The sequence below is a fragment of the Cololabis saira genome, chromosome 13 (genome assembly GCF_033807715.1).
Source record: "Cololabis saira isolate AMF1-May2022 chromosome 13, fColSai1.1, whole genome shotgun sequence".
Classification (NCBI taxonomy): domain Eukaryota; kingdom Metazoa; phylum Chordata; class Actinopteri; order Beloniformes; family Belonidae; genus Cololabis; species Cololabis saira.
The window spans coordinates 17,894,243-17,921,522 of NC_084599.1; the positions used below are offsets into that span (position 1 = coordinate 17,894,243).

At 41.6% G+C, this 27,280-nt stretch overlaps 2 protein-coding genes across 6 annotated transcripts in view; one reads left to right on the forward strand and one right to left on the reverse strand.

The window, feature by feature from the left end:
* Positions 1 to 326: 326 nt before the first annotated feature.
* Positions 327 to 5,869, reverse strand: bloc1s2 (biogenesis of lysosomal organelles complex-1, subunit 2). Its single transcript, XM_061738086.1, has 5 exons — positions 5,695 to 5,869; positions 5,282 to 5,395; positions 3,202 to 3,321; positions 2,961 to 3,065; positions 327 to 2,489 (listed from the first exon to the last, which is right to left on the reverse strand). The coding sequence occupies exons 1-5, from the start codon at positions 5,855 to 5,857 to the stop codon at positions 2,458 to 2,460; spliced, it is 534 nt and encodes a 177-aa protein (XP_061594070.1). The 5' UTR covers positions 5,858 to 5,869; the 3' UTR covers positions 327 to 2,457.
* Positions 5,870 to 9,982: 4,113 nt separating this feature from the next.
* usp24 (ubiquitin specific peptidase 24) overlaps positions 9,983 to 27,280 on the forward strand; it is a 37,424-nt gene continuing 20,126 nt past the window's right edge. For 2 of the 5 annotated variants that reach the window (XM_061738088.1, XM_061738090.1), the window contains exons 1-28: positions 9,983 to 10,385; positions 14,849 to 15,017; positions 15,251 to 15,318; positions 15,407 to 15,550; positions 15,672 to 15,794; positions 16,131 to 16,166; positions 16,291 to 16,356; positions 17,790 to 17,855; positions 18,231 to 18,305; positions 18,569 to 18,727; positions 18,816 to 18,930; positions 19,026 to 19,129; positions 19,326 to 19,433; positions 19,512 to 19,607; positions 20,310 to 20,471; positions 22,151 to 22,243; positions 22,822 to 22,929; positions 23,012 to 23,161; positions 23,294 to 23,425; positions 25,286 to 25,397; positions 25,492 to 25,568; positions 25,658 to 25,798; positions 26,009 to 26,062; positions 26,167 to 26,300; positions 26,389 to 26,455; positions 26,630 to 26,740; positions 26,832 to 26,930; positions 27,096 to 27,269. In XM_061738088.1, the coding sequence (XP_061594072.1) occupies positions 10,104 to 10,385; positions 14,849 to 15,017; positions 15,251 to 15,318; positions 15,407 to 15,550; positions 15,672 to 15,794; positions 16,131 to 16,166; positions 16,291 to 16,356; positions 17,790 to 17,855; positions 18,231 to 18,305; positions 18,569 to 18,727; positions 18,816 to 18,930; positions 19,026 to 19,129; positions 19,326 to 19,433; positions 19,512 to 19,607; positions 20,310 to 20,471; positions 22,151 to 22,243; positions 22,822 to 22,929; positions 23,012 to 23,161; positions 23,294 to 23,425; positions 25,286 to 25,397; positions 25,492 to 25,568; positions 25,658 to 25,798; positions 26,009 to 26,062; positions 26,167 to 26,300; positions 26,389 to 26,455; positions 26,630 to 26,740; positions 26,832 to 26,930; positions 27,096 to 27,269 (3,225 nt within the window). In that variant the 5' untranslated portion in view covers positions 9,983 to 10,103. The remainder of the gene's footprint in view (positions 10,386 to 14,848; positions 15,018 to 15,250; positions 15,319 to 15,406; positions 15,551 to 15,671; positions 15,795 to 16,130; positions 16,167 to 16,290; positions 16,357 to 17,789; positions 17,856 to 18,230; positions 18,306 to 18,568; positions 18,728 to 18,815; positions 18,931 to 19,025; positions 19,130 to 19,325; positions 19,434 to 19,511; positions 19,608 to 20,309; positions 20,472 to 22,150; positions 22,244 to 22,821; positions 22,930 to 23,011; positions 23,162 to 23,293; positions 23,426 to 25,285; positions 25,398 to 25,491; positions 25,569 to 25,657; positions 25,799 to 26,008; positions 26,063 to 26,166; positions 26,301 to 26,388; positions 26,456 to 26,629; positions 26,741 to 26,831; positions 26,931 to 27,095; positions 27,270 to 27,280) is intronic. The other 3 variants (XM_061738089.1, XM_061738091.1, XM_061738093.1) reach the window with 2 other exon arrangements.

The window sequence follows — 27,280 nt, forward strand, 5'->3', positions numbered from 1 at the left end:
TCTCCCACTAAAAGTGATTTACGCTGTATGTTTAAAGCTGCACCGCAAGTAATTAAACCTGGATTAATCTTATAATACCTGGCAGCGTAGATGACATTCAGATGCAAGCAATGTTTTGTCTCCCGTGCAAGTTTAAAGGGTGTGAGATTAGTGAGATTATTGAGAGTAAAGAAGAGGACAAATCCGATTAACTCTGGATATCAACACGTGAGTCAAAATCCAATAAAAGAGAAGTGAAAGATATGACATTTATGAGTAACAAAGAACAGAGTAGGTTATATTTTATTTTGAACAGTTAATATTAATAAATGGGGGGTTCAATGCTGAAGGAAATTGATAGTGTGTGATTTGAGAACTGAGAAACACTGACAATACCACAAGATGACACAACCGATTCTACTCGGAGAATAAGATTTTCCAATGCGATGGATTTAGGGGCTCTTCTATATGTCAACATAGCAATTACTACAGAAGCGTCTGATGTTTTGGAAAATGTGTTCATCGCTTTAATGCCGAAAGAAGATTGATACCACACCAGTGGTTAAACGTGGAAAGTGAAGCCGCAACTAGCAGCAGTTTCAAGAGGAAACAGATACCCGGACTGTGAGACTGGGAAGAGAGAGAGAAACAACAGGGCTACTGTAGAGATCAGCGAGGACCAGAGTCATTAAACCTGCATCACACCTAAATGTTACAATGATCACAAGGGATCCTGAAATCCCTGGCAGTGAGTAGAAACTCCACAAAGACATCCGAGGACGGCGTGTCTGTAACAGCTTTTATTGCAGGAAAATGCCAACATGACATCTGAAGAGCTTTACACCAAACCTTGAGTGATGGTTTCAGTATTTACCACACAGCATGTGGTGCTTGTGAGCGAAGAACACGGAGGACCTCACGGTTAGAATTTAAAAACCGGCACAAGTCTTAGACCCAACGCCAAATCTTATAACCAAATATTTAACAGAATATACACCCAGATCATATTACTATAACAGTCGGGTTGTGCTGTAGTTTCCAAACTAAATAAGAGAAGAAAGGCCTCTCTACGATAAACAATATCACCTTTTCCTCTGCACTTGACTGCCTCCTGGCACTCAAACTTAGCTTTAGAAAATGACCCCAAATCATTAGAGACCTGCCATAAAAGCCTTTGGGAGGGGAGCTGAGCTGATGCCCCAGGGCCCTGGAAAACTCCAGAGCCAGGGAGGGATGGAAGGCATCGCAGTGCAACAGTAAATAATGTTACAGTATGAATAACGAGCTCCCTTTGTGCCAGGGCCTTAGCTGGACTAATGACAGAGACCTGTTTTAGATTAAGTCCAACGTACACATCCACACGAAGCAACGCACACAGAAACCTAAACACTCAACAGATCCTGCGGGTTTACAAAATCAAATGTCTCTGGCGAGCAGAGCTTTGTCTTCTAAGAGGAAATTAATCTAACGAAGAGGACTAGCGGCAGAGGACAAACTACATACACATCTCTGTCGTCACTTACCCGTCATTTCTCTTAAATCTCTGTTGATCTCACTGGGGTTTTTTCCCCGTTTTTGTGGGACAGCTGTAGGTCAATCCTCCTTCAACAATGGGTAAGTTTTTCCAAAGTTGGGAAATATGATATTTGACATATCAACTATGCATCAGTTGAAGTTCCCATGATGGAGCAAGTCTGCCATCTGCTGTCTGTAGCAGGTTTCTTTAAAGAACACAGGACAGCAATGTTGACCTTTTATTTTTTTTTTTTAAAGCTTGCAGTGTTGCATTTTCAAATGGACACAATACCATAATTCTTAATTCTTATTTGCATTTAGTCTCCAGACTTTCAGGCCACTCTCCAGAGACGGCGTTGCTGATATCTGCCCTCCGCACAAAAGCTGTGTCGTTTTGGGCTCTGTTCAAACTGTCTGACAAGGAACACATCAAAAAGCATGTAGGTGTATCTCAGTGCAGAGTGGAAGGAGGTCAGTGCTTGTAATATTTAAATAAGGAGATTTAGAAGTCTAAGACACGATTAAAAAGTTTCATTGTGGTTTAAAAAGTGAGTGAAAAATGTTTTATACTTCATTGATACAAGCGTCCACATAACTTCTTAGTTTCTCTCTGATTAGTGCGTCTCCAGTCCATCACTCAGAATAGGCCGCTGATTCTGGAGTCTGATTGTTACAATAAAAATAATTTCAAAACGATTAAGGGGAAATATCTTGTACAGCTTGTTTGCATGACCGACATTATTATCGCTGAAGTCAAATGTATGCCAGACACAGTAGTGTTCGTTCCTGTGCATTCAGCTGCTTCCTCCACGGCACTTTCAAGGTGCCGAAGCAGCTCTGGCTGTTTGTTGTTTCAGTCTCAGTCCACATCCTCCCCGCAGCTCTGCTGGCAGGGAGAGCAGAGGCAGGGCAGGGTCAAAGAGGGTGAGATGGCACTGCAACTCCCAGTCTGCCTCCTCTTCATCATCGCTTTTCCAGCTTTTTGAATCTGGCTTCTGCAAAGATAAAAGGCAAAGAGGATTGTTAATTCTATACATAAAGACTCAAATTCAACAGAAACAAATCAAGCCGGCCTGTGAGTTTTCCTGGAGAGACGGTTGGATTGGGAATTATTTGTGGCGTTGCAGCGCCATCTGCTGCCGTGAGAGCTGAAGTACCACGGTGCTGCTTGTCATAAGACCCTCACTACAGTCAAAGCAGTCAGAACATAGAGACCACCGTGAACATGTTCCTAAGCAGAGTCATCTCAAAGACACAGAATGACGAGCTGTGCATCACACAAAACAGAGTTCGGCATATAAAAAAAAAAAAAAAAATGAATTGAGAATTATTATGAAATCAGATGTGTGTTATAAGCAGGATGGAGTATCTTAAACATGAATCTTTAATGTCTTTATATATAATTTACTCACAAATACTTCAATAATATTATTTCAGCAGAATCTTCAGTCCACTGAGAGCCTTACCCAGTTTTTTGGAGTAAGCATCCAGTTTGTAAGCAGCTTGTTCTAGTGATGATACTTGCTCCTCAATCTTATTTATCTGATCCAAGTACGGCTGCAGGCTCGCATCTGAAGTAAACAGGAAACGGGCGCGTGTGTTCATTACATTACAGAACAAAGTATGAAATACACACAAACACACAAAAAGAAAGAATTACAGGCGTCATTTTCTCCAATTTTAGTTATTTAATACAAAATATCTTACACTTATTGTTGAGATCCTGCAAGTTACGGCTGATGTTGATGCTAATGTCCTTCATTTCCATGTATTTGAGACTCGTAAGCTTGTTCATGTTCTCCAGTAGCCGGTAATCTTCGCAAGTTGCTGATGAGATAAGAAGGTTGAGAAAATGTGCATGAGAGAATGTGACTGGTGGGGATCAGTGTGGAAACTAGGAACAATATCAGGACTAATAAACCCAACTAAACTAATAAAGACTTAGACTATTCTCCATTAATCTGATATTACAAGATTCTCTAAATGAGCAAGCCTCACACGTCCCACTAGATTGGTCAGAGAAACATGTGTGGATCATTTCCATTGAGACACAAATCTACATGCGGATCAACTAAATGGACAGGAATATAACAACTTCTATTAATCAACAAACTCACTGGCTGAGCTTTTCTTTATCTTCTACTATTATTCAGTGCTACATCTCAGCATTAAAGACTGTTTGAGCCAAATAAACTGCAACATCACGCTGGATGTTATCAACTTCCTCCTGAGATGTGCCTGCTTGTCAGATCAACGTCAGTATCATGTAAGCTGTATCATGTAAGATCACAATCACACAATTTTTACAAATATCAATTTGTAAAAAAAAAAGAAAGAAAAAAAAGTGAAACATGTCATTTGCAAGTAATCTTATACATTTCCTATGATGACGGAGGATAAGAGTGGTTTAAAAACTAATCTTTTCTCCCCTGACATACCTCAGTGTTGTATCATCTTTAAATAGTTGAGGGTTTGGTTTCAAGGTTAGTTGTTTTAAATGTAATTACACAGCCATATCATTACATTTAAATATGAAATTAGTTTTCAATTTTCTTAACATATAATAACTACACGAAGAACATATAACATGCACATTTGCAAAACTTTGATTACTAATGATGAATTAGTGCTTAATATTTAGATAATTGTAGTTTATTAAGATGTTATTTGTGGCTAAATGACATCAGGAAAAAACAAGTTCTCTGCTGCTGCCATCAGGAATATTACAATAACTGCAGGCTGGTCATCAGGCAAGTTGGACCAGTGGCTGATATACCTACATTATTCATCATCACATTGTGTGAATGTGATGATGACACCTGGTGTACGGTGGTGCTATGAAGTAGGCGAATTCCAGACACTTATGGCACACTGCAATAATGGACTAGACTAGAGGCTGACTGATTAATCAATGATCCAATTAATCTGGCTGATTATTAGTTATTTTTTAACAAATATCCTGAGACTATCCACCCAATTAGCCAGCCAGTCTTACAAGTACCTGGGTGTTCACCTGAACAAAAAACGTGACCATAAACACTCAGGCACTTTATAAGAAAGGCCAAAGCAGACTCCAGCTGCTACGCACACTGAGGTCCTTCAGAGTGAGGGACGGCCTCCTGAGGACCTTGTAGGACTCTGGTGGCATCGGCCATCTTTTATGGTGTGGTCTGCTGGAGCAGCAGCATCACTGCAGCCGAGAGGAAGAGACTGGACAAGGTGGTGAGGAAAGCCGGCTCTGTCCTGGGCTGCAGTCTCCATCCTGTGGAGGTGGTGGGGGAGAGGAGGATGGTGGCAAAGCTGTCATCCATCATGGACAACGTCCCCCACCCTCTTCATGAGACTGTCAGAGCCCTGGAGAGCTTCATCAGTGACCGGCTTCGTCACCCGCGATGCGTCACTGAGAGGCATCGCAGGTCCTTCCTCCCCGCTGCCATCAGACTGTATAACCAGGCCTGATCACCATAGCAACGGACAGTAACAACAAGATATCTCCCTACCTCATACACACCCTACCTGCTTTTTTTGCACTGTTTATCTTTCTTTCTCATACTTTTATTTTCATTCCAATGTATATACTGTTTATATTTTGTAATTATATATTGTTTTACCCTTTCGCTGCATGTGTGTTTTAAGTACTGCTGCTGCACAAAGAGAATTTCCCCACTGAGGGAGGAATAAAGGACAATCTAATTAACAGGCAGGCGCACCTGAGGGCAGCCCTGCGTTGATAAACTGGGCTCCATCCTTCAGGTTTCCCCAGTAGACCCTAGTGTGTTTCCAGCACCTGTTAGTTCTCCTTGCAGGAAGATGGACATCTTCCCAAACATATCTGAGCACAGCTCATTGATGTCGGGCTCGGCCGGCTCCACAGCCTCCTCTGCAGTCTCCACGCCGTCACCTGAGCACAAGAGGCCCCAGATTTAATCACTACAGCTTGTCACTCCTCATCAAAATCCACATAAACCCAGAATCACAGAGAATTAAACCTGGTATCATCACTTCATAAATCACGTACAGTGTATCTGACACGGGAAGCAAATGAATGTGGTTCCTATATTGCTATATTAAGCCTGATTTATGGTTCCGCGTTAAATCGACGGCGTACCCTACGCCGTAGGCTCTGCGTTGGTGTAACGCGGGACCATAAATCAGCCTTTAGCCTCAGCCAGCTGCATGGCTGCAGTGAGAATGACCCACCGTTAGCTCCGGGCTTCTTGGCCAGCAGAATCTCCGGAGGCAGCTCCGCCGGCTCGGCCTGGCCGCCGCTGCTGCTCGGGGTCGTGTTCAGAGCCTCCGAGAACGAGGCGGGTTCCCTGGAGATGCTGTCCATGACTGCGGCTTCGTCTCCAGTCGCAGCCATTTTGTTCCTGTTGTGATTGTCTGGTGTCACATGATGGGGAGATCACGTGACCTCCGCCCACCGCCCCCATGCGCGCGCACCGCCACGCCCTGATGTCTGTGTACTTTTTCTTCCTTTTCGACGCATATATGATATTTCAATTACAATTTGACTCTACGTACTTTATATTTTATTATAGATACTAATATTGATAGATGTAATCTGTATTTTGTTACACATTATTAGTAGTGTGCATGCACGTGCATTGTTAGCTGAAGAAGTATTTTTGAATGTGTGTTTTTATTTTTATTAGTTGTAAACATTAATTTAGCATTGCAATGTTACTGGTATATCTTAAAAAAATATTTCATTTCTGTAGTAATTGTGAAAATTTTGCAATCTTTTTTTTTCAGTAGCCCCAAATCTGTTGAATGCATGCACCTCACAATAGAGCAGTACCAATCATTTCAACAGGAGGACAAAATGATAGATGATTTATACAACAATCAATCAATGCATTTAAAAGTTTATGTATTTTTTTTTATTCACCTCTCAATCAAATTGATTTCAGATTGTAAGTTTGGGAATTTTGCTACTGTCTAACATAGAATCACTTCATTTAAGTGATCTTTACAAACAGATTTCTTTTTAATGTAGTGTTCCATAATCAATCTTCTTGTGTATATATTGGGTTTTAAAGTAGATAATTCAATGCAATTTTGACACAGTTACTCTATGAAATCAATTTTCTTCTGAGTCGTATGAAACAGATTTAAACTATAAAAATATATTTATTTATGTAGAAGCCAAAATATTTTGTTAGACTTAAATTGGACTGTGTTCATTTTCATATATTTCTCTTTAGAACCTAAGTTTCATAGCCATATATCCATGACTACTTATAAGTACTAGCAAATACTTGAGTTTCAGTGCATGCATTACATTGACTTGTTTTAATAATGGTTTAGCTTAGATTAAATTAGATTAGATTAGATTTAATTTCATTGTCATTTAGAGTACAGATACAGAGCCAATGAAACCAGAAGTGCAAACGAGCATTAAGTGCAGGAAGAGGATGGTTGTGTAGACAATAGAGATTAATAATGTACAGTGTATAGCTGGATACATACAGGTTTTCTAAATAACATATCTATCGTAGATAAATAGAATATATATGATAGAGAGAAAGATAGAGAGAGAGAGAGAGAGAGAGAGAGAGAGAGAGAGAGAGGGGGATGGATGGATGGATGGATGGATGGATGGATGGATGGATGGATGGATGGATGGATGGATAGATAGATAGATAGATAGATAGATAGATAGATAGATAGATAGATAGATAGATAGATAGATAGATAGATAGATAGATAGATAGATAGATAGATAGATAGATAGATAGATAGATAGATAGATAGATAGATTTCATTTTTCACTTTTCACTTATACCACTACAGTCAGTCTGCTGTAGATTTTTTTTACATTTGTATATTTATATATTTTTTGTACATAAGGACACATGCCCTGTTCATTTTTATTCTACTTTATTTCTTGTTCTATTTGAGATTTTCAACGTCTTGCTGCCCAGTTGTCCTGCAATTGCCCCTCGGGGATGAATAAAGTTTTCTGAATCTGAAATCTGAATAACAACAAATTATAATGATGATATAACAACAAATTCCTTGTGATGGATCAGTGGCGTCAATTCAGTGGAAGCTAAGGTATGGCAAGTTTACGAGTCACAGAACTTAACTAGAGTATCAATCAACACGTCCAGCAAATACTCATCACAGAAGTCTGCTATGTAGTTTATCTGTGTGGTCAAGAAAATTTGAACTTTTTAGAATGCAGTCTCACTCACTGCAAAAACTCAAAATCTTACCAGGAATAGTTGTCTTATTTCTAGTTAAAATGTCTCATTTTTAGTCAAAAAATCTCATTACACTTAAAACAAGAGTCATTACCAGAAAAATAACTACTTGTTATTTGACCATTTTCACCTGTTTCAAGTACATTTTCACTTGAAATAAGTAGAAAAATCTGCCAGTGGGACAAGATTTATCTTCTCATTACAAGCAAAAAAATCTTGTTCCACTGGCAGATTTTTCTACTTATTTTAAGTGAAAATCTACTTGAAACAGGTGAAAATTGTTGTTTTTGAGTCTTCTCTTAAATGAGACATTTTAACTAGAAATAAGACAAATATTCTTGTTAAGATGAGTTTTTGCAGTGTATAATAACTAGTGAAATCGATCACGTTGTTCTGATTTGCATTTGTAGTTATTCTATATGTATTAAAGCAGCACAACGTAACTTTCAGCTTTTCTGAGTTTGGCGGCATCTTTTGGACAAAAGCGGTAGTGTTTTACCAGAAAGAACACTACGTTTCCCATGAGCACCAGCGCGTACTGCCGGAAAGATCCTGTCCCGTCGCTGCATTTGTTTTGATGAGAGGAGACTGGATGCTTTTCTGTTTCACCAAGTGAACAGACGGAACGCAAAAAAAAAGATGTTAAACTGCTGGAAAGGAACTGGAATTTACCGGGATACCTTAAACAAGGAAGCCAGGGAGCAGTATATGGAGAAAATAATGATTATTAACGGTCTGGATCCATATGAAATCTCTACTGAAGAGCCATATGTTTCAATAAATTTGTATAATACAACATACAGTACATGTTTTGTATCCCTCTTCTCTTTTCTTTTTTTTTTTGACCGCTGTATTATGCTGAAGAGGCTCCTCGTGAGATTATTGTTTTCCTCTGCAGCTACAAATAAGAGTTAATATTTTTTCCTCAACAAACTAGTTTTATCTGAAGATTGGGGTTAATTGCAGCGCAGAGAGCTGGCCAGCAACTGCGTTTAGCTGGCGAAGTGGGGAATAAAACCCGTGTTTTGATCCGACGCCCGTCTGTGTGTGTTTGTGGTTTAAGGCTGTTTATGGTTCTGCGTTAAATCGACGCAGAACCTACGGCGTAGGGTACGCGGTGACACGCACCGTACGTTGCGCGTCGCCACGTACCCTACGCCGTAGGTGTGCGTCGATTTAACGCAGAACCATAATTCAGGCTTTACTGTGTGGAAGCCGGTGTTTGGTCGTTACAGCCGCGATCCAAAGCGAACCGACGACTCTTTCACTCTTTTACTCCGTTATATCAGATACTTGGCCTGCGTGGTTCTGCCTCCGAGCAGGAAACCGTTGAAAAGTTAAACCATTAGGATCTTTTCCCTGGTCTGTTATATGTGGAGCTGCTGCTGCTGCTGCTGCAGCAACAGGTTACCAGCTTCTGCGGAGCTCTGCGCTCCAAGCCCCGCCCATTTTCGTCTCGACTGCGAATCGGGAAGGAGGGGGAAGTGACGTATGTGCCGTAAAGCAGTCAAAGCCGTAAAATTTGTAGTTTTTTAGTGTGGCAGGGTTCCTACCATGCTCCTCAAAGTTACATAGTGCCAGTGAAGGCGATACAGACTCCCTCAGATCATGAAAGAGGTGTCATTAAACCTGTTGGAAGTTGATGTACCATCACAATGACTCTGGAAATATGATATTAAGGTGGAAAAGTTACGTAGTGTCGCTTTAAGTAATACAATAATCAATACAAAGAGACACAGAGTAATTCCATAAACCCTTGAAGCCAAGGTGTGGCGGCTGCCATACCTTGGCATACCCAATTGACGCCCCTGTGATGGATGGATGGATGGATGGATGGATGGATGGATGGATGGATGGATGGATGGATGGATGGATGGATGGATGGATGGATGGATGGATGGATGGATGGATGGATAGATAGATAGATAGATAGATAGATAGATAGATAGATAGATAGATAGATAGATAGATAGATAGATAGATAGATAGATAGATAGATAGATAGATAGATAGATAGATAGATAGATAGATAGATAGATAGATAGATAGATAGATAGATGATATAATGTATAATATGGGGTCTTAGCAGTGTGAAATGATAGGTGAAACAGTGTGGGAGTGTTTTAATCATGTCCCGTCTCTTGTTGAAACTATCTTGTCATGTACACCTTAAATACACCTTCATAAAGCGCCGTCAGGTCCTGGTGCGCGCTCCTGCGGGCGTGTATGTGCTGGGTGACAGATTCCTCCGCTACACCGGTGACGGCGCTGTTCTGTTCTGTTCTGATCGTGACAGGCTCGAGCAGGGCTGCGGTCTGTAAACATGGCGGCGTGCACAGCCACAGCGCTGCGCCGAACACCCCGCTGCTACTAGTCCGGAGAGACGCAGACACCCCCACCATGGAGACCGAGGAGGAGCAGCACATCACCACGCTGCTCTGCATGGGCTTCCCGGACCCCGACGTGATCCGCAAGGCGCTGCGGCTGGCGAAGAACGACATCAACGAGGCGGTGGCGCTGCTCACCAACGAGAGCCCCGGGCTGGGCTACGGATACGAGCCCATGGAGAGCGGCCCGGCCCCGGCCGGGGGCTCCGGCGGGGACGGGGAGGGCGGCCATGGGAGGACCGGCACCGGGGGCTTCGACCCCCCGCCCGCCTACCACGACGTGGTGGACGGCGAGGTGAGAGCGGCCGCCGGGGAGGGGAGGGGGGGAGGACCGCGGCCACCCGGGCGGGCTCGCCCCGGTCCCTGGACCAGCCCGGGGGAGCTGTCAGGACGGGCCGGCGGGGGCTCCGGCCCCGTGCTGCAGCCGCGGGGCTCGGCACGGCACCGCCTCATGGTGTTGTGAATATTGCAGTGAAAAGTGCATTAGGGACCATGTTCTTGCAGCTGGAGACGCGGTAGACCCGCAGCTAACGAGGCTAAAGCTAGCGGCTAAAGCGTGATTTATGGTCCCGCGTTTGGCTCTGCGTCGGTGTAACGCGGGACCATAAATCAGCCCTAACGGGGCTGGCGGAGTTAAAGGCGCCAGACAGGACCAGCTCCGCTGCTGCTTCACCTGCAGATGTTGCAGCTCTGCTCCCCTTTACTATAACCTCATAGATTCAGTCACATGGGCATTTGAGGGGGTGTAAGAGGTTTGATTTGATTTGATTTGATTTGATTTGATTTTGTACTTATAGAAAACCAAAAAACAAAACAAAGAATTTTATATTTAACACTTGATATCTTAATTTACATGTGCAAAAAGGAGTAGGAAGAAGTGTAAACTTATTTAATCCTACCCTATTCACTAATCATTTAACCCGTATTTATAAATAGGCTACTCACACACTTACCTATACATACATACACATAGTTGAGTATTTCTATATATTTGTACACACATGACCAATTTGCCCATATAAATATTTATATAAATATACTTATTTACACCATACTGTCTGTATTAACTGCATCTGCTTTATATCTATGTATATATCTACTTACACACGTATTCACACACACACACACACACACATATATGTATATATGTGTATATATATATATATATATATATATATATATATATATATATATACACATACACATATAATTAAATGCCCATTTCTGTACATAACTATTACAGGTTACAACATGTGCAATATCTGTCTACCTCATACACATCCTACCTGTTTTTTTTGCACTGTTTTTCTTTCTTTCACGTACTGCACTTCTTTTTATTTTTCATTCCAATGTATATACCCTTTATATTTTGTAATTATATATTATATATTTGACCCTTTCCCTGCATGTGTGTGTTGAGTGTACTGCTGCTGCACAAAGTGAATTTCCCCATTGAGGGAGAAATAAGGGACAATCTAATCTAATCTAATCTAGCTCGGGTTGTCTCGTGGGGTCCACGTTCAGAACCCACCCGAACCAAACTAGTGTTGCCAACCGTCCCTTGAAAAGTGGAATCGTCCCGTATTTATAAACTAAAGTACGCGTCCCGTATCGAGCTGAAAAGGGACGCACTTTGTCCCGTATTACTGTGAGAGTCAAAAAATAGTCACAAAAATGCCAAAGGAAAATGGCTTTGAGCTGTTGAGTTCATAAATTATTTTTTTCTGTTTTACTACAACTGTAACCTACAGTCATGGCCTTTGAGGCACAAATATATTTACAAGTTTTATACAGACTTTCTGTTTGCACTTTTGTTATTCCACTAAAAATGTGTACTTTTACAGAATGTTTGTTCTACTTTCTCTCTAATGTTTTATATATATTTATACAATTTTAAGTTAAGCAGGACAGGTTTCTGTTTAAGAAAGATACTTATTTTATTCAGTTAATTTTGTTATTTTGTATTAAAGTTAATTGCTGGAGAATAATTTGTTTTCCATGTGTTCATGGCATTCAAAAATATGCATCTAATTCCATTCAGGTTCGAGTCAAATAGTTAAAAAATGGTTTCACTCACAAAAAAGGGGCTAAAAAAATTCAGGAAAGGTGAAGGCAATCGGGTTGGCCGGCCCTGCTGATGAGGGGTCCCTTATTTATTTTTCAGGGAGTTGGCAACCCTAGGGATCGGTTTCTCCCCCTCCTTCATTCTTATTATACGTGACTATTTTGTTAATTCTTTCATTTACATTCACAGGGTGTCATCGTTTGTGTATTTATTATACACTTGTGATTGGCATGTGTCTGAGGTCCGGGGGTCCATGTTTGAGAACATGGTTGGCTAATCTTTTTGACGTACAGTTTATATAGTACCTTTACAGTCCGATGTGTTTATGTGGCTTGTAAACTGTCAACTACAGTGGCCTCTCATATACAGAACACATGGTTGTATTGCTTTGACTGACACATGCAAGAAATTGGTTTTTAGCAAATTGACATGACATTTAATACCAATTGTTGGTGTAGTTGGAGGCAGCACTTTCTTTGATAGTCAATGAATGTTTAATTACCTGGTTTTCCTACTTTATTCATATATTTTTGTTGTATAACTTTGATTGTGATGCAGTTTCTGTATTAATGAGTGAGCAGGCATGGTTCCACATAAACTATTGCTTTTCCACAGGTTTTGGTACCTGTATCCATTCACATCACTAATCTAATTAAGTGCTATTATTTGATGCAAGTAATATTTGAAATATAAATTGTCACTTAAACATCGAATGGTTGAAAATTGTGCTTTAGAAATAAAAACTTTGTCCGTTCATGAATATTTGAAGGAAAAAAGTAGCACATAGTAGTTTGCAACAGGGAAGTTAGCTAGAATCATTGTTGCATGACACTCAAAGTTGTGAAACATTCACTATGTGTAATAACACAAGGATAGATCTGAATTGGTTCCTATTTTCCTTTCCCATGTTTGCTGTATTTATGCTTAAGAGGGCAGTGTCAAGTCTTTGGACTCAGTTATGTTCCTAAATATATCCCTGCAGTCTCCTAGAGCACAAACACATTGCAGTTTTTGCAGGGGTTCCCAAGACAGTCTCTAGTGCGCAGTAGCAGACTGGCGCTAAGTTACCTGGACGTCTAGCCCAAACACACGTGCTTGTAGCTTAGTTAGTCTTCTGTATGAGTTGTCTGTCCCCTCATTCATCCACCTGATATATGTGATTTTCAAAAGAAATGTAAGCGATGAAATGTGATGCTTCATTCTCCCTCTTCTTCTTTTGATAAAGTTTATGCCCAGTGTCTCATCATTTGCTCCTCTTTTATCATTATTTAGCACAGTAAAGCATGTACTGATCACATTGACCAGTTTGCATGCTAATATGTGGATATATATATTCAGAATGGTAAGACTTGACCTAGCTATATTGTTCTTTATTAATATTTACAATTTATAGTGCCTGCAGGCAAGTTGCACAATAATTTTGCTAATTTATAATGTAGGCAGATCTGAATCTGAGAGCTCAGCAGACTTAGACAGCTTCATTCAAAGCTCAGTGTCAGTGCAAACATATTGTAAATCTTTGGTTGCATTACAGAAATAACATGCTCAAATATGTTAGCACTGTATCAGAGGAGCAGGCTCTGCACTTAAATCATGAATATACAGAAGACTTCATGAATATGTGAGCTACTTTGTGGTTTAAATAATTCAGTAATCTTTTGTTGTGTCCTTTTCCACACACTTTAGCTTCACTTCCGGTTCCTATTGTGTGTTCTTATGGGAACTACACTTGAACATGGCATTTTAACCGATAAATACAGCAGGAGTATAAGTTGATTTTATACGAGTTGAATGTAACCCTTGTTCTGTCTTTAACTCACCCTTGGCCACAATAACAGAAAATGCTTCAGTGTGTACCATCACACATCTAGGGAGACATTGCTAGTCATGTGGCATGGTGCTCATTAAACTCAGCCTGAGTTCTCACATGCTGCCTCACACACAGCAACCATTTAGACTTAATCGCTTGAGAACAAATGGCAGGGCTTTCATAGTGTCTTAGAAGGCACCTAATTGTCAAAAGATAATGACTAAGAACAATTTAACACTCACTAATATAGTATAAGCCGGATAATGATGTAATAACTCATGTATACCCTTCAAATTATAACACTATAGACTGAAAAATTAATCAGGAATGTAAATGGACTATATCTGTTCAGATTTCATTCTGTTTAGATAAAAACTGGAATTGGCAGATGTGCTGTATCCACACCAGAGGACAGGCGTGCAGCAAAATTACATTATAAGGGTGTAAACTCTGTCATGCCTTCAACTCTATGAAATGGCAGAAAACAGTGTGGAGATATGACCTTTCTGTTAGTCTCGTTCAGACCATTATAACTGTTATGCAGACGCAATAACAGGCCTCTCAAATCATTGCAGTGACATGAATAATTGTTAACTATGACAGGCTCATTAAGTGCTGATTTGGTTTGAAAGCTTTCTGAGATGATGCAAAGGTGTAAAAATGATGAAGTGCAGGTAAAAGTGGAGACGAGACACTTTCTTCCAGGAGGGAAAAACTACAAATGAGCACCCCCCCTGTCTGACTTTGTCGTTGCTAGAGGACATTTGTGTTATCCTCTCACAGTGGACAGTTGCAGTGTCGTTATAAAACAACGGTGCCACCTGTTTGGAATAAAGTCACCTTCTGCTTTGGGTTGTAAATTTGTCATCTGTGTGTTTAACAGCGGAGCAATGACGAGAATGGGAACTGCTCAGGAGGCAGCATGGAGTTCCCCACCACCAACCTGTATGAACTGGAGAGCCGAGTGTTCACGGACCACTGGTCTATACCTTACAAGAGAGAGGAATCGCTGGGCAAATGTCTTATTGCCTCCACCTGCCTTGCACGTCACGGTAAGACTGTGTGGGTTTATCTGTGCGGTGAAAATGGTTGTTTTCAAGGGTTTAGAATAAATCTGTGTTATGATGTGGGTGGTAGCGGTTGTGTGTTTTTCACATGTTGTTATTTTGGACGCTTGTGTTACATGGCTAAATATGCCGTGGCTCTGTGACACTCAAGTGTCTCTTCAAAGTTTATTAGTCCGATGACTATTTGAATCCAACATCTCTGTCTCTCTCTCTGTCAGGTCTTGCCGACGCTGATGAGAACTGCAAGCGGTTTATAGACCGCTGCATGCCAGAGGCCTTTAAAAAGGTGAATGATTAAAATAAATAATAATAGTGAGTTTTATTTATTGGTTTGGATACATTAGCTGACTCTTCCTCTGCCTCGCCGTCACCAGTTGTTGACCAGCAGTGCCGTACACAAGTGGGGGACAGAGATTCACGAAGGAATCTACAACATGCTCATGCTGTTGGTGGAGCTGGTTGCAGAACGGGTGAAGCAGGACCCTGTGCCTGTAAACCTGATGGGAGTCCTGACCATGGTAGGGTGTCTGAGTATTTGCTCAAAGTAACTAAAAACACCAAGATTGTTAAATTAAAAGTTTCAAGGAACACCTCCTTAACCTAACCTACCTAACTGTGCTGTCTTTGAATTGCTGGCAGGCCCTTAACCCCGACAACGAGTACCATTTTAAGAACCGGATGAAGGCCTGCCAGAGGAACTGGGCGGAAGTCTTTGGAGAGGAGGCCAACATGTTTGCCGTATCTCCCAACACGTATCAGAAAGTAAGGGACCGACTTTTTATCTGTACTCGGTTAAGCATTCGTGCATTTTTTTCTGTGCCAGTTTATCCTGTTCCACCGGCAAGTATTTAAAGCTACCCAGTAAGCAAGTATGTACCCAGTTTATACCCACATCCTCAGTCTTTGTTTACGGTTCACAGTGCAGTGCAGTCCAAATAGATTCTTCCTCGTTGGTGCCTTGTAACGGAGCCAGTGGGCTCAGGAAAACATGTATGACTGACACACAGCAGCTGTCAGGAAACTTGATGTGTCTCCCGAGAAAATGCCGTGTCAGCGCTGAATGAACCTGGTGAAAACGTAATTACATTTCTTTTTCAGGAGCCTCATGGTTGGTTGGTTGATTTGGTGAATCGAGTGAGTAATGGATACTCCATATACATTTATATATGTCCATGTACATATTTCACAAATATATCTGTCTTTGTTCGTATATTTGGTTTTGTTTTAATCCCCACTCCTTTTTTTTTTTTTGCTGAAGTTTGGAGAGTTGGGAGGATTCACTGCCATCCAGACAAAGCTCAACATAGAGGAAATTGAGATTGCCGTAAGATAAACCCTCCATACTGTTGTCATTTGTGTTTTATGAGAGTCGTATAGCTGCAGTTCATGTGATACAAGGGAAAGACACTAAAATGAAAAGCAGACTTTGATAGAACCTACGGAGGCAAAAGTTCAACATGTTTACTCCCACTGCTCTCAGCTGCAGGGTGCTGAATGTCTCTCTTATCCCCCGTCCCACCCCCACGCCCCCAAGTAATACTCACTTACACACAACCGCACTTTCAGATCCTCCTCCTGTGTGATGCTTGAACTGCCCTGTTGTTTTATGTGTTCAGAGGCATCCTTGTACTCACGCTTCCTTCAGAGAACCTGGCCGGAACCGCAGCAGCGAGCAGCCATTGATTGTACACACATACACACCCTCCAGCCTCTTGCATATTAACGAGGCAGAGGCTTCTTGCAGACTACCGTTGCACCCTTTGATAACCGTGAGAGCTCAGCTGTGCATGTGCGTGTTAGCTGTCAGATACCAAACATACTTCAAGCGGCGCTGGGAGAGACTGAAAGTGAAAGGAGAAAAGATGATGGGTGGAGACCTTCTTTCTCTACCGACTCTCAGGGGAGTCATTTGTTTGTCTGCTTTGAGCAGGAAGTCATTTGGAGCGGAGGGAAAACTGAGGAAATACTAGAAGACAAGCAGCTACTTGTAGACAAAGGAGAAGAAAGATCATTTAAAAAAAATAAGAAAATGAAAGGCTGCTGTTTTGAAGCACTCAAAGAAAACATGAAAACTGAACTCTGGTACTGAAAGTACAACTGGATCCAGTCGTCAGAGGGAGTGTTTTCAGCACTTATTGAATCTTTTGGAATAGGAATGGCTGTCCCAACCAGAATCCCACATATACGTTTATTAATGCTCACTCCTTCACATGCAATCGTGAAAATACTTCTACTGCACTTACACGTAGCATAAAAATATGTTCTGCATACTAGACTATTTGTTGGTACATAGCATGCCACAATAAATACAACTATGCAACAGTTGTGAGATATGGGATACAGCATGTGAGGTAGACCGGCCACTTAAATGCTAGACATTTTCCATCAGGTGCTTCTCACATGCTACAGATTGTATAATTCTTCACATACTGCATACTATGTACAGCTTTTTGGCACAGTCGGTACACACTGCTGTATAGGAAGCTGTTTTTGAAACAGCTGCGATGTGGTTTAGCCTGGAACACACACACTTGGGGCGATGCTGTTGTCTGCTGTCATATGTGGCGCTGATCAATATTATACTAAACCAACAGGGCAGATTATGCAGCAGTTTAAAAATGGGTATATTTGGAGTGAAGAGTTTTTACGTTTCTCACACCGAAGCTAGCATTCATGAGTGAGTTTGTTGTTTTCTTCTTTGTTTTTCTTTGGCGTGTCATGATTAACGTTCTCTCATCACTGTCCACCTTCCTGCAGTGCGTCTCCGCTCTGGTTCAGCCTCTTGGAGTTTGTGCCGAATACCTGAACTCAACCCTTGTCCAGGTAAGCTGGCATGTACTTTTCTATCACATGCATTTGTTTCTACTTCTACTTTATACTTGAGGATGCCTGAAATAGAATTATTCGTCCATACTCAAACGAGAAAGTGAAAGTGTCCTAAAAGTCACGGTTGCATACGCACATTGGTAGATGGGAAATAACCCTACAAGTAAACAAACATACAATGGTAGCTATGATCCATAAGTTATTTTTGTGCATTTTCTCTTTTCCTTTGCACCAATGTTCAAATGGAAGGTTGTTTGCTATTTGTGTCCGGTTCAGATTTATATAATATTTTTATCTTTTGCATCATCTTACTATGTTGGGCTCTTTTAATCCACAAGGACCAACAAACTCTCGTGTCGTTTTTTTCCCTAGCCCATGCTTGATCCCGTCATTCACAAGATGATCACATACGTGCAAAACCTGGAGGAAAAGGACCTTAAAGACAAGGTAGACTTTTAGTTTTATATCATTTGGTTGTGAGAAGTTGGAAGACCTTGCTAAGCAATGGGAAGCCAAAAAGAAACATTGTTTAAACTGGTACTTGCACATGAGGCAAGATTTTGGTGTAAACAGATTGCACACCCTCCTATGAGACCTCCAGTGGAAGTAAATAGTGACAAGGGTCACAATTCAGGCTCACATTAAGTCAGAAAAGTGGATACTTGTGAAACAAAGATTTTCTGACTTTGTGGATTTTCTTTTAACCCCAGCGTCTGGTGAGCATCCCAGACCTTCTGTCCGCCATCAAGCTGTTGTGTATGAGGTTCGAGAGGGACCTGGTCGCCGTGGTGGACGACCTGCGGCTGGACACGCTGCTGCGGATGCTCAAAACTCCCCACTTTTCCACCAAGATGAACTCCCTCAAAGAAGTCAGTTTCCCTCCTTTCTGAAATTTCAAGAGTGTTTCTCTTCATCTTTGAGCCTTTTATCTCATTGTTATGCTTATTTGTCTGGCAGGTGACCAAGTTGATAGAGGAGAGCACAGTGTCAAAAACAGTGAAAAATGCAATTGACACGGATAAACTGCTCGACTGGCTTGTGGAGAACTCAGTCCTGTCAATAGCACTGGAAGGTAAAGTACATGGAGATAGGCTCTCCTGGCAGTATAGCATCAGCGTTTGGTTTGAGTTTGATGCTTAAGTGGGACATACATGTTTCTTGTTTCAGGAAACATTGATCAGGCTCAGTACTGTGAGAGGATTAAGGGAATCATTGAGCTGCTGGGAAGTAAACTGTCACTAGATGAACTTTCCAAAATCTGGAGGATACAGGTTAGAGCCTACTGTAAATATTAACTACTGTCACGTGTTTAAATATGTTTTCATTACGTAAACTGAAGGTTTTGTCTGTGCATGTTTGCAGACATTTATGGATGTGTTGCAAATGACAAAATGCACAAGTTCTTTGGTTTAATGCACTAGTTATTTGCTTCAAGTGGATGTGTTGGTGTTTGTGTGGATGTTTCAGGCAGGCCAGTCATCTACGGTGATCGAGAACATCCATACAATAATTGCTGCTGCTGCTGTGAAATTCAGCTTCGATCAGCTCACTCACCTCTTTGTCCTCATTCAAAAGGTCAGTGCTATCCATGACACTTGGATTGACACGTTATGTGCTGAAAAGTGTTGTAACATCACATTTGCTTTTATTTAGAGCTGGGAAATTGAGAGCGATCGCGTTAGGCAAAAGCTGCTCAGTTTGATCGGGAGAATAGGCCGAGAAGCCCGTTCTGATACCACAACAGGAAAGGTGAGTTGGGTTCATGTGTCTTTCCTGCAAGGTAAAGCACAGACTACGTTTACATGCAGTCAAAATTCGTTAAAATTAGTTATTGCTAATATTCCGGTTACTGAGACATTCGGAATATTCCGTTTACATGGTAATTAATCATTTGGAATATCTCGATCAAACCAGCGACGCACGGAGAACATCATGACGCAATTACCGTCATTTCTGCTTCTTCTTCCTGTATCCAAATTCAAAACAAATGCTGCTTTTCGCTCACCTTCTTGTAAATCTCGCTATCCCAGTACTTTCTACCGTCTGCAAATGCCAAAATGTTCATATCCTTCATTACATTTATGAAATGATTAGTCTCCTCCTCACTCCAAAAGTGTGGCGTGGTCTTGCTTTTCTCCGTGTTTATAAGTACCTCCTGGACTCAAAAGACCAGGATTCCTTGCAAACAGATCATGCGCAGAAAACAAATTCATGTTCCGTTTGATCAGGATATTCCGTTTGGCGTTTACATGACCCAATATTCGGGTTTAAAAAGGAGTAACCCAGGGGTCATATTCGGGTTTTTAAAAACCCGAATATGAGCAAATAAAAAAAACGCCTGAACAAAAGTCATCTCAAGGTACTTTACATGGAAAGCCAGCTGCTGAGGTTTTTCATGTTTGCGTTTCCTCCTGACTCTGACGCGTCTTGTGTCCTTGCGGGGCGTCTCAGGTGCTGGAGGTGCTGTGGGACCTGGCTCACCTCCCCACCCTGCCCACCAGCTTAGTCCAGCAGGCGCTGGAGGAGCACCTGGGGATCCTGAGTGATGCCTACGCTGTTAAGGAGACGGTGAAACGTAGCTACATCATTAAATGCATCGAGGACATTAAGAAGGTGAGAAACACATGTGACTGGATTGTGAGAATTTGTTTTCTGTGATCTATTTACACATAATTAAATGCTGCTAGTGTACCTTCCACTCAAAAACTGCAATTAAACAGCTAGAAAGACACACATCTCCAGGCCCCGACATTTTTCTGCCTTCTGTCGCAGTTTATTTCTAAAGTTAATATGTCTGGACTAGTTAGGCATTAAATTCAACTTCAGTGAATCTAACTTCAGTCATTTGCTGCCTCAAATTGACTGAAGGTTATGGAGGCCTTGAGCTTTTTTCTTTAAAGGACTTTGATTATTTCTTCCAAAGCCTTTTGATAAGGACTACATCTGGTCTTTCTGACAATCCCAGAACCAATGAGATGTAAATAACCCCGTCTAGCATGTTTTAATGTCTCAATATTACAGTTGAGTCTGCTTTCAAAATCATTTTATCTATTTATTTGTTGGGAGTATTCAAATAACTGCACATGATGATAATCATGTTGACGTTTGACTTTCATTTATTAGCTATTACCGATGAAGTAGTGGCAACTATCACTGATACGAGATCAACTGAGTCTTATTATAGACAAATGTTACACTTGTGGGCAGCACGGTGGCTTACTGGTTAGCACTGCTGCCTCACAGCAGGAAAGTTCCTGGTTCAACTCCCGGCCTGGCAGGGCTCCTTCTGAGTGGAGTTTGCATGTTCGGTTAGGTTAATTGATGATTCAGAATTAGGAATTAGTGTGAGCGTGTATGGTTGCTTTTCTCTATATTGTCAAACATTTGAGATACACTTGTATGGTGTCATAGTTAAACTAATGTGTGTTACTAACCATTTATTGAATTTATTTATTACTGAATCATTTTTCTAGAGGGACCCTAACCCTTCACGTGTGTGCAAAACTCCTCCTACTTTCTTTTTCTTCCGGACAGTTTTGACCCTTTTGCCTTCCAATGAAGGATGTGAGACAGCTAAAGAAATTAAGAGTAAAAGAAATGCTGTATTCAGTTCCTTGAAAACTCTGATGATCAAAGTCCAACAGTATATGTATCAATTCAGCGTATCGGGTATTCCTTGTTGTTTTTAAAAATAACTAATGTTCTGAATCAATAGTTCACATGTAAATATCAATTATGGACACAACTGAAAAACCAGATCATTTAGTTCTCCCAAGCATTATTATCTCTGATTTCTGTCATTGGTAATGCTTCGTGGATATATTCCTCAAACCAGAAAGTCGAAAAATTGTATAATTTAGGAAAACAAGGACTGCTAGTCTCTGTTCAAGTGTGTGCTCAAGGCTACACTCCACTGAATTAAAAATACACGTACAATGTTTATAATAAGACTGAAAGAAGAGGAGGAATGCATGCTCTGTTGTGCGCCGATACCTATCTTTGGTTGTAAGTCATGCGGTTAGGGGTGTGCCACTGCACTAAACTGGTATTGTGTGTTCTGGTTCTCCACAATGACTAATTAATGCATCTGAATACAGCTGAGCCATGTTTTTTTTAGTAACATCTGCACGTTTCTTGGTTTGACACGATATGCAAGGCAACGTCCCACCAACGTTAGCCATATCTGCTGAACCAAATGCATGTATGACCTTTGTGTGTGTGTGTCACTTGTTATCGGGTGTGAACACAAACATGTGCAAATGTCCCACTTGAAATGAAATGTATGTCTTTAGAATCACTCTCAGGAGGACAATAAAGGCAGCGACACTCAAATCTCATTTCATATTGGCACTTGGGGCAAGAAGAAATCTAACTCTTTGGCTAAAGTAAGAGAATAATCCCATATAATCTGTGTTTCCATTGACCGACGTGTGTCTACTCTCGCTGTTTCATGCCTGCCAGCCAGTGTTGGAGGAGGGTTTGATCACAAAAGGCTTTCATTGGCAAAGGGGTTCATAATTTCACAGATTGCAATATGAAGTGATTTAACCAGGTGCGTGTTAATCTCTCGCTTGCCTCACCAAGAGTGCTTTGGTCCTTACTAATAACGACACAGTGGTGGTGATCTTCTTCTGGGTGGCAGCGGTCTGATCTCTAAGTGATTTGTCAGCTTTGGTGGAAGTGCTCTCGCTGAGAGGAACTAATCAGAACCATGGATATCAAAAGGAAGCACATGTTTAATGTTTGATCTTTTTTTGAGTTTTAATGAGGCAGGTTTGATCCTCAGTGCTTTATATCCCTGGCTCTGACTTTTTTCTCAGTTTCACAAAGTCCTTACTTTGGAAATTGTGAGTTTCTGATGTGAAATCATTGTCATAAAATGAAAAGGGATTAGAAAGGCATGTTTGTTGTGCTCATTGTGAGCGGGCAGATGTTATTTGGTGTGTGTCTTGTGTTTCACCAGGCATCTCAGCCCAGCAGTCCTCAGGCGATCTGGGTTGTTCCCGCTCTCCGACAGCTGCATGAGATCACCCGCTCTTTTATCAAGCAGACTTACCAGAAGCAAGACAAGGTAACAGAAAATGCACACAGCATCTGCATGAGGTGCAGCACACACCCTGATGCGCCGGTAACCTTTCCCCACTGCCCCACAGAGCATCATCCAGGACTTAAAGAAGAACTTTGAGATTGTGAAACTGATCACGGGATCTCTCGTGTGCTGCCATCGCCTCGCTGTGACCGCTTCGGGTAATAATGGCCTCTCAGGTTCAGCTCTGGTGGATGGGAGATACAGCTACCAAGAGGTTTGTCTGTGATGTACTTTTTTTTTTCTTATAATCCTCTTTCTTATGTAAGCCCGGGACTTCAGTTTTTACTTTGAAGTGACACTAATTCGTCCTGAGCTGGTAATAACGTGTGTCTCAACCTGTGTTTAGTATCTGGACAGCCACCTGCGCTTCCTGGCGTTCTTCCTCCAAGAGGCCAGCCTCTACCTGGTCTGGAACAGAGCAAAGGAGCTCTGGGAATGCCTGGTGTCGGGGCCGGATGTTTGTGAACTTGACCGCGAGGTACGGTAACGCTAAACACAACCAAACCTTGTCCATGATCCTTTGTTTTTGCAAGCACCTTTCTGCAAACATGAACCTCTTTTACACTGGTGTGTTCAACACCCGAATCTAGCGTGTCGGCTGTCCTTTTAACATTAAATGGCGCTGGGTTTTATGTTGAGCTGGCCCCGCCAATAACTCACCTCCGAGGGTACACGTAATTGCGAGCCAGGCCTGATTTAACAGAATGATGTGGATGAGATTGATTTATTTTTTGAAAAAAGGAAAGAGCTGGTCACAGTAATGGGCAGAGCCACCGGAAGCCGACAGACGGGAGCAGGCCAAACAAATGTCAGTGTTCAGTGTGGCAATGTGTTCTGTTACGTGCGGCAGGACCTGTAGCCCCAATCCACACTCTTGTGGAAATGAATTGGATATGCACATGATCCTGCACCTGAGGCACGGCGCAGGTCTTGTGCTCAAAAGAACTGCAAGCATGTTTTCTGAGGTTAATGACCGCAGACGGGGATGCAAGTTGTGAGGCACAAAGAAATTAAATAAAAGCCATCATTAAGTGTGCGATAGACTGAGTAAATGTCCATATGAAAAAATCCATTCCCACCTGGACAATTATGAGCTTCCTCAGTAACAAGCTCCACATCAGCAGTCACCTGATAGCTTCTGAGCAACAAGAGAGTGTTTAGATGTTATGAAGTGCAGAAACAACTTAAAATCCAGCCAAAAGAAAGCAAGGAAGTGCGCTGTGCAAGTTGCTGCAGTGTGGGATTCACGCTTCAAGGTGAAAGGACAGCAGACTGATGGAAACCTCAGCAAAGCTAATGAGCTGAACATGTTTCAACAAGTCCAGCGAGAGATGCTCTGCATTCTAATCCGCTGCCTTCAGCCAGGCAGACCTCACACTCTCCCCCGACCATCACCTTCCCTGTCACACTTCCATCTTACACGTAAAAAACCTCCGGGCCCCTCAAACCCTCTTCAATCTTAGAAAGCTCCAGTGCTGTGGAAGAAACTCTCTCTCCTCAATGACCGTAGACCAGTCACCTTAAATTCTCACTTCATAAAAGCTGCAGACAGATGGTTGTTGGTTCATCATAGTAAGCAAAGGAGGCCTGATGGTGAGACTGAGACTGATGGTGTTGGAACAATCACCTCATCTGGATAGGGAATAACACAAAGGGGACAATTCTGTGTTTTAAGAGGATCAGCCCTGACCCAAACATAATTTAAATCCTGGGTGTCACAATGCAAGTCCATGAGGTTGTTAAATTTAACATGTTTCTGTACCAGGATATGCACCATATCCTAACTGAAACACTTTAAAATGATTATTTTGGTGCTTTGGTGGTTGCGTTGTGTGTTTTAGATCAGGGTTTCCGCTGGGTTTTAAAAAGTATTAAAAAGTGATAAACGAAAATTGCCAAATGTAAGGCCATTAAAAGTGTTAAATTCACTGTCAGAGGTATAATTTTTTTTAAATTGGTATTATTTTTTACCTTTTACATTTTAAGCAGTCTATTTTATTGTCATTCACAAAGTGAAATAAATGTGAAACATCTGGTCAACATCAATGAGTCTATAAATCTGTTCTGTATAGTGTTCTATAGTTCAAAATCTGTATTAATGTTAAAAGGTACGTGATTAACACTTAATGTTGTGACAGTTTTTAAAAAAAATCTGAAGGTAGTGAAAAAGGTATTAAATTGGTATTAAATTTAACATAAGGATTGCTGTATAAACCATGTAGATAAGAAGAGAAGATTAGATGCAAGTCTGTAATTGGCCGACACAAAATGTAAAGGTTTGATTTCAGTAATCAGATCCGATATAGAAGCATTGATTACCATGTTTTTGTGTGTGCAGATGTGCTTTGAGTGGTTCACCAAAGGACAGCATGACCTTGAGAGTGATGTCCAGCAGCAGCTCTTCAAGGAGAAGATCTTAAAGCTGGAGTCTTATGAGATCACCATGAATGGTCAGACTTGCTGCAGTATTGTACGATGCTGTTCAGAAGCAGTTCACAAGTTACCATCCGTCACAGCACTTGTCTTATTTTATGTGTATTTCAGGTTTCAATCTGTTCAAGACTTTCTTTGAGAATGTAAATCTGTGCGACCATCGTCTGAAGCGACAGGGAACTCAGCTGGTCAGTGTCCGATCACTTTCTCTTGTCATTTACGTAAAACACATCTTGGTGGATGTGTTTGTTTATGTTATCAAACGCTCCGTTTACAGTGTGTGGAGCGCCTTGACCTGACGGGGATGGATTTTCTTTGGCGTATCGCCATGGAAACCCCTGACGAGGAGATAGCCAATGATGCAATCCAGCTTATTATCACCTATAGCTATACCAACTTAAATCCCAAGATGAAGAAGGTCTGTATAAAAACGCACACATACCAGTGTCGGCAGCTAGACGGCATATTTAATCTCTCTCAGTCTACTAATCTGTCATGCAGAGTTAAGTAGTCCAGTTTGAAAACAGGAACTGTTTCAGTGACCGTTCCTTCGTGAACATTTGAATCACCAGTTATTGCTCAATTATTATCTGACATATAATCTGAATTGAACCTTACTATCTTACAGGATTCAGTGTCTTTGCACAAGAAGTTCATAGCAGATTGCTACAAACGACTAGAAGTAAGCACTCAAACCTTTTTTCTTTTGTAGGTATCATTATGTCATTTCACAAACATCCACACCAACAGCAGAGTTCTCTTGCTATATATATTTTTCCCCCTCAGGCTGCAAGTTCGGCCCTGGGCGGGCCTACTTTGACACATGCTGTTACTAGGGCAACCAAGATGCTGACGGCCACTGCCATGCCAACCGTGGCCACATCTGTACAATCACCTTCCAGGTACAGAGGGGGGTTTGGGTAAGAACAGAGTTACTTCACCTATTAATACGCTCTCATGTCCAGGTAATTTCATACCTCACAATAATGTATGGATTTAAATTTTTAGATCCACAAAGCTGGTAATAATTGAAAGACTGCTGCTGTTGGCTGAACGCTACGTCATCACTATAGAGGTAGGCCGTGCACTTTTCCCTTTTAAGGGATTCATTCTCCATTCATGAAACATCTGTATCACTCAAAGCAATATTTGTGTTGCATAAACTGGTAACTTTAGTCTTTAACTACAAAAGGAAATAAAATTGCAGTTTTAATTTTGAGCTCAACATTTGTCTTGTATTCCTGTGTAGGATATGTACTCAGTTCCTCGCACTATTCTACCTCACGGTGCCTCGTTCAATGGACACCCCGTCACCCTTCACGTCACCTATGAGTCAACCAAAGACACCTTTGCCCTCGAGGTATTCCTGGTTGCTGGTAACATGTTGTACGGCGTTAACGTCTGCAGAGGAAGTGGCCCGCCTGACTGTATGTGTGCTGTGTGTCCTGCAGACCCACAGTAATGAGACGATAGGAAATATCCGGTGGAAGATTTCTGAGCACTTGAGCTGTCCAGTGGATAATGTCCAGATCTTTGCCAATGATAGCGTTGTAAGTTTGCAGTCAGTTATTCCCTCATGAAAGTATTTTACTCTATGTGCAGTAAATTCTTTGGGTCTGAGTTCTGCCTACTGCATCTGTTCTGTGGCTTTGAAATACCTCCATTTCTTTTCTCCTCCTATTCTTTGTCACCGCTGCCCTGCCACTGCATGTTAGCTGACCATGAACCGAGACCAGAAGCTGCTGTCCCAGCTCGGCTTCGGCGACGAGCAGAGTCTGACTGTGAAGAGCTCCGGCACCGGTACTCCATCCGGCAGCTCAGAGTCCTCGGCCTCCGCCTCCAGCAGCTCCAGCTCTGCTGTCTTCAACTCCGCCTATGCCTTGGAGCAGGTAACCCCTCC

Excerpts from the sequence above, each read along its gene's own strand:
- bloc1s2 (XM_061738086.1), bottom strand. The coding sequence starts at position 5,857 with ATGGCTGCGACTGGAGACGAAGCCGCAGTCATGGACAGCATCTCCAGG. Across the intron at positions 5,396-5,694 it reads CAAGAAGCCCGGAGCTAACG|GTGACGGCGTGGAGACTGCA; the intron begins GTGGGTCATTCT and ends TCTTGTGCTCAG. Across the intron at positions 3,322-5,281 it reads CCTGCAAGGAGAACTAACAG|CAACTTGCGAAGATTACCGG; the intron begins GTGCTGGAAACA and ends TTATCTCATCAG.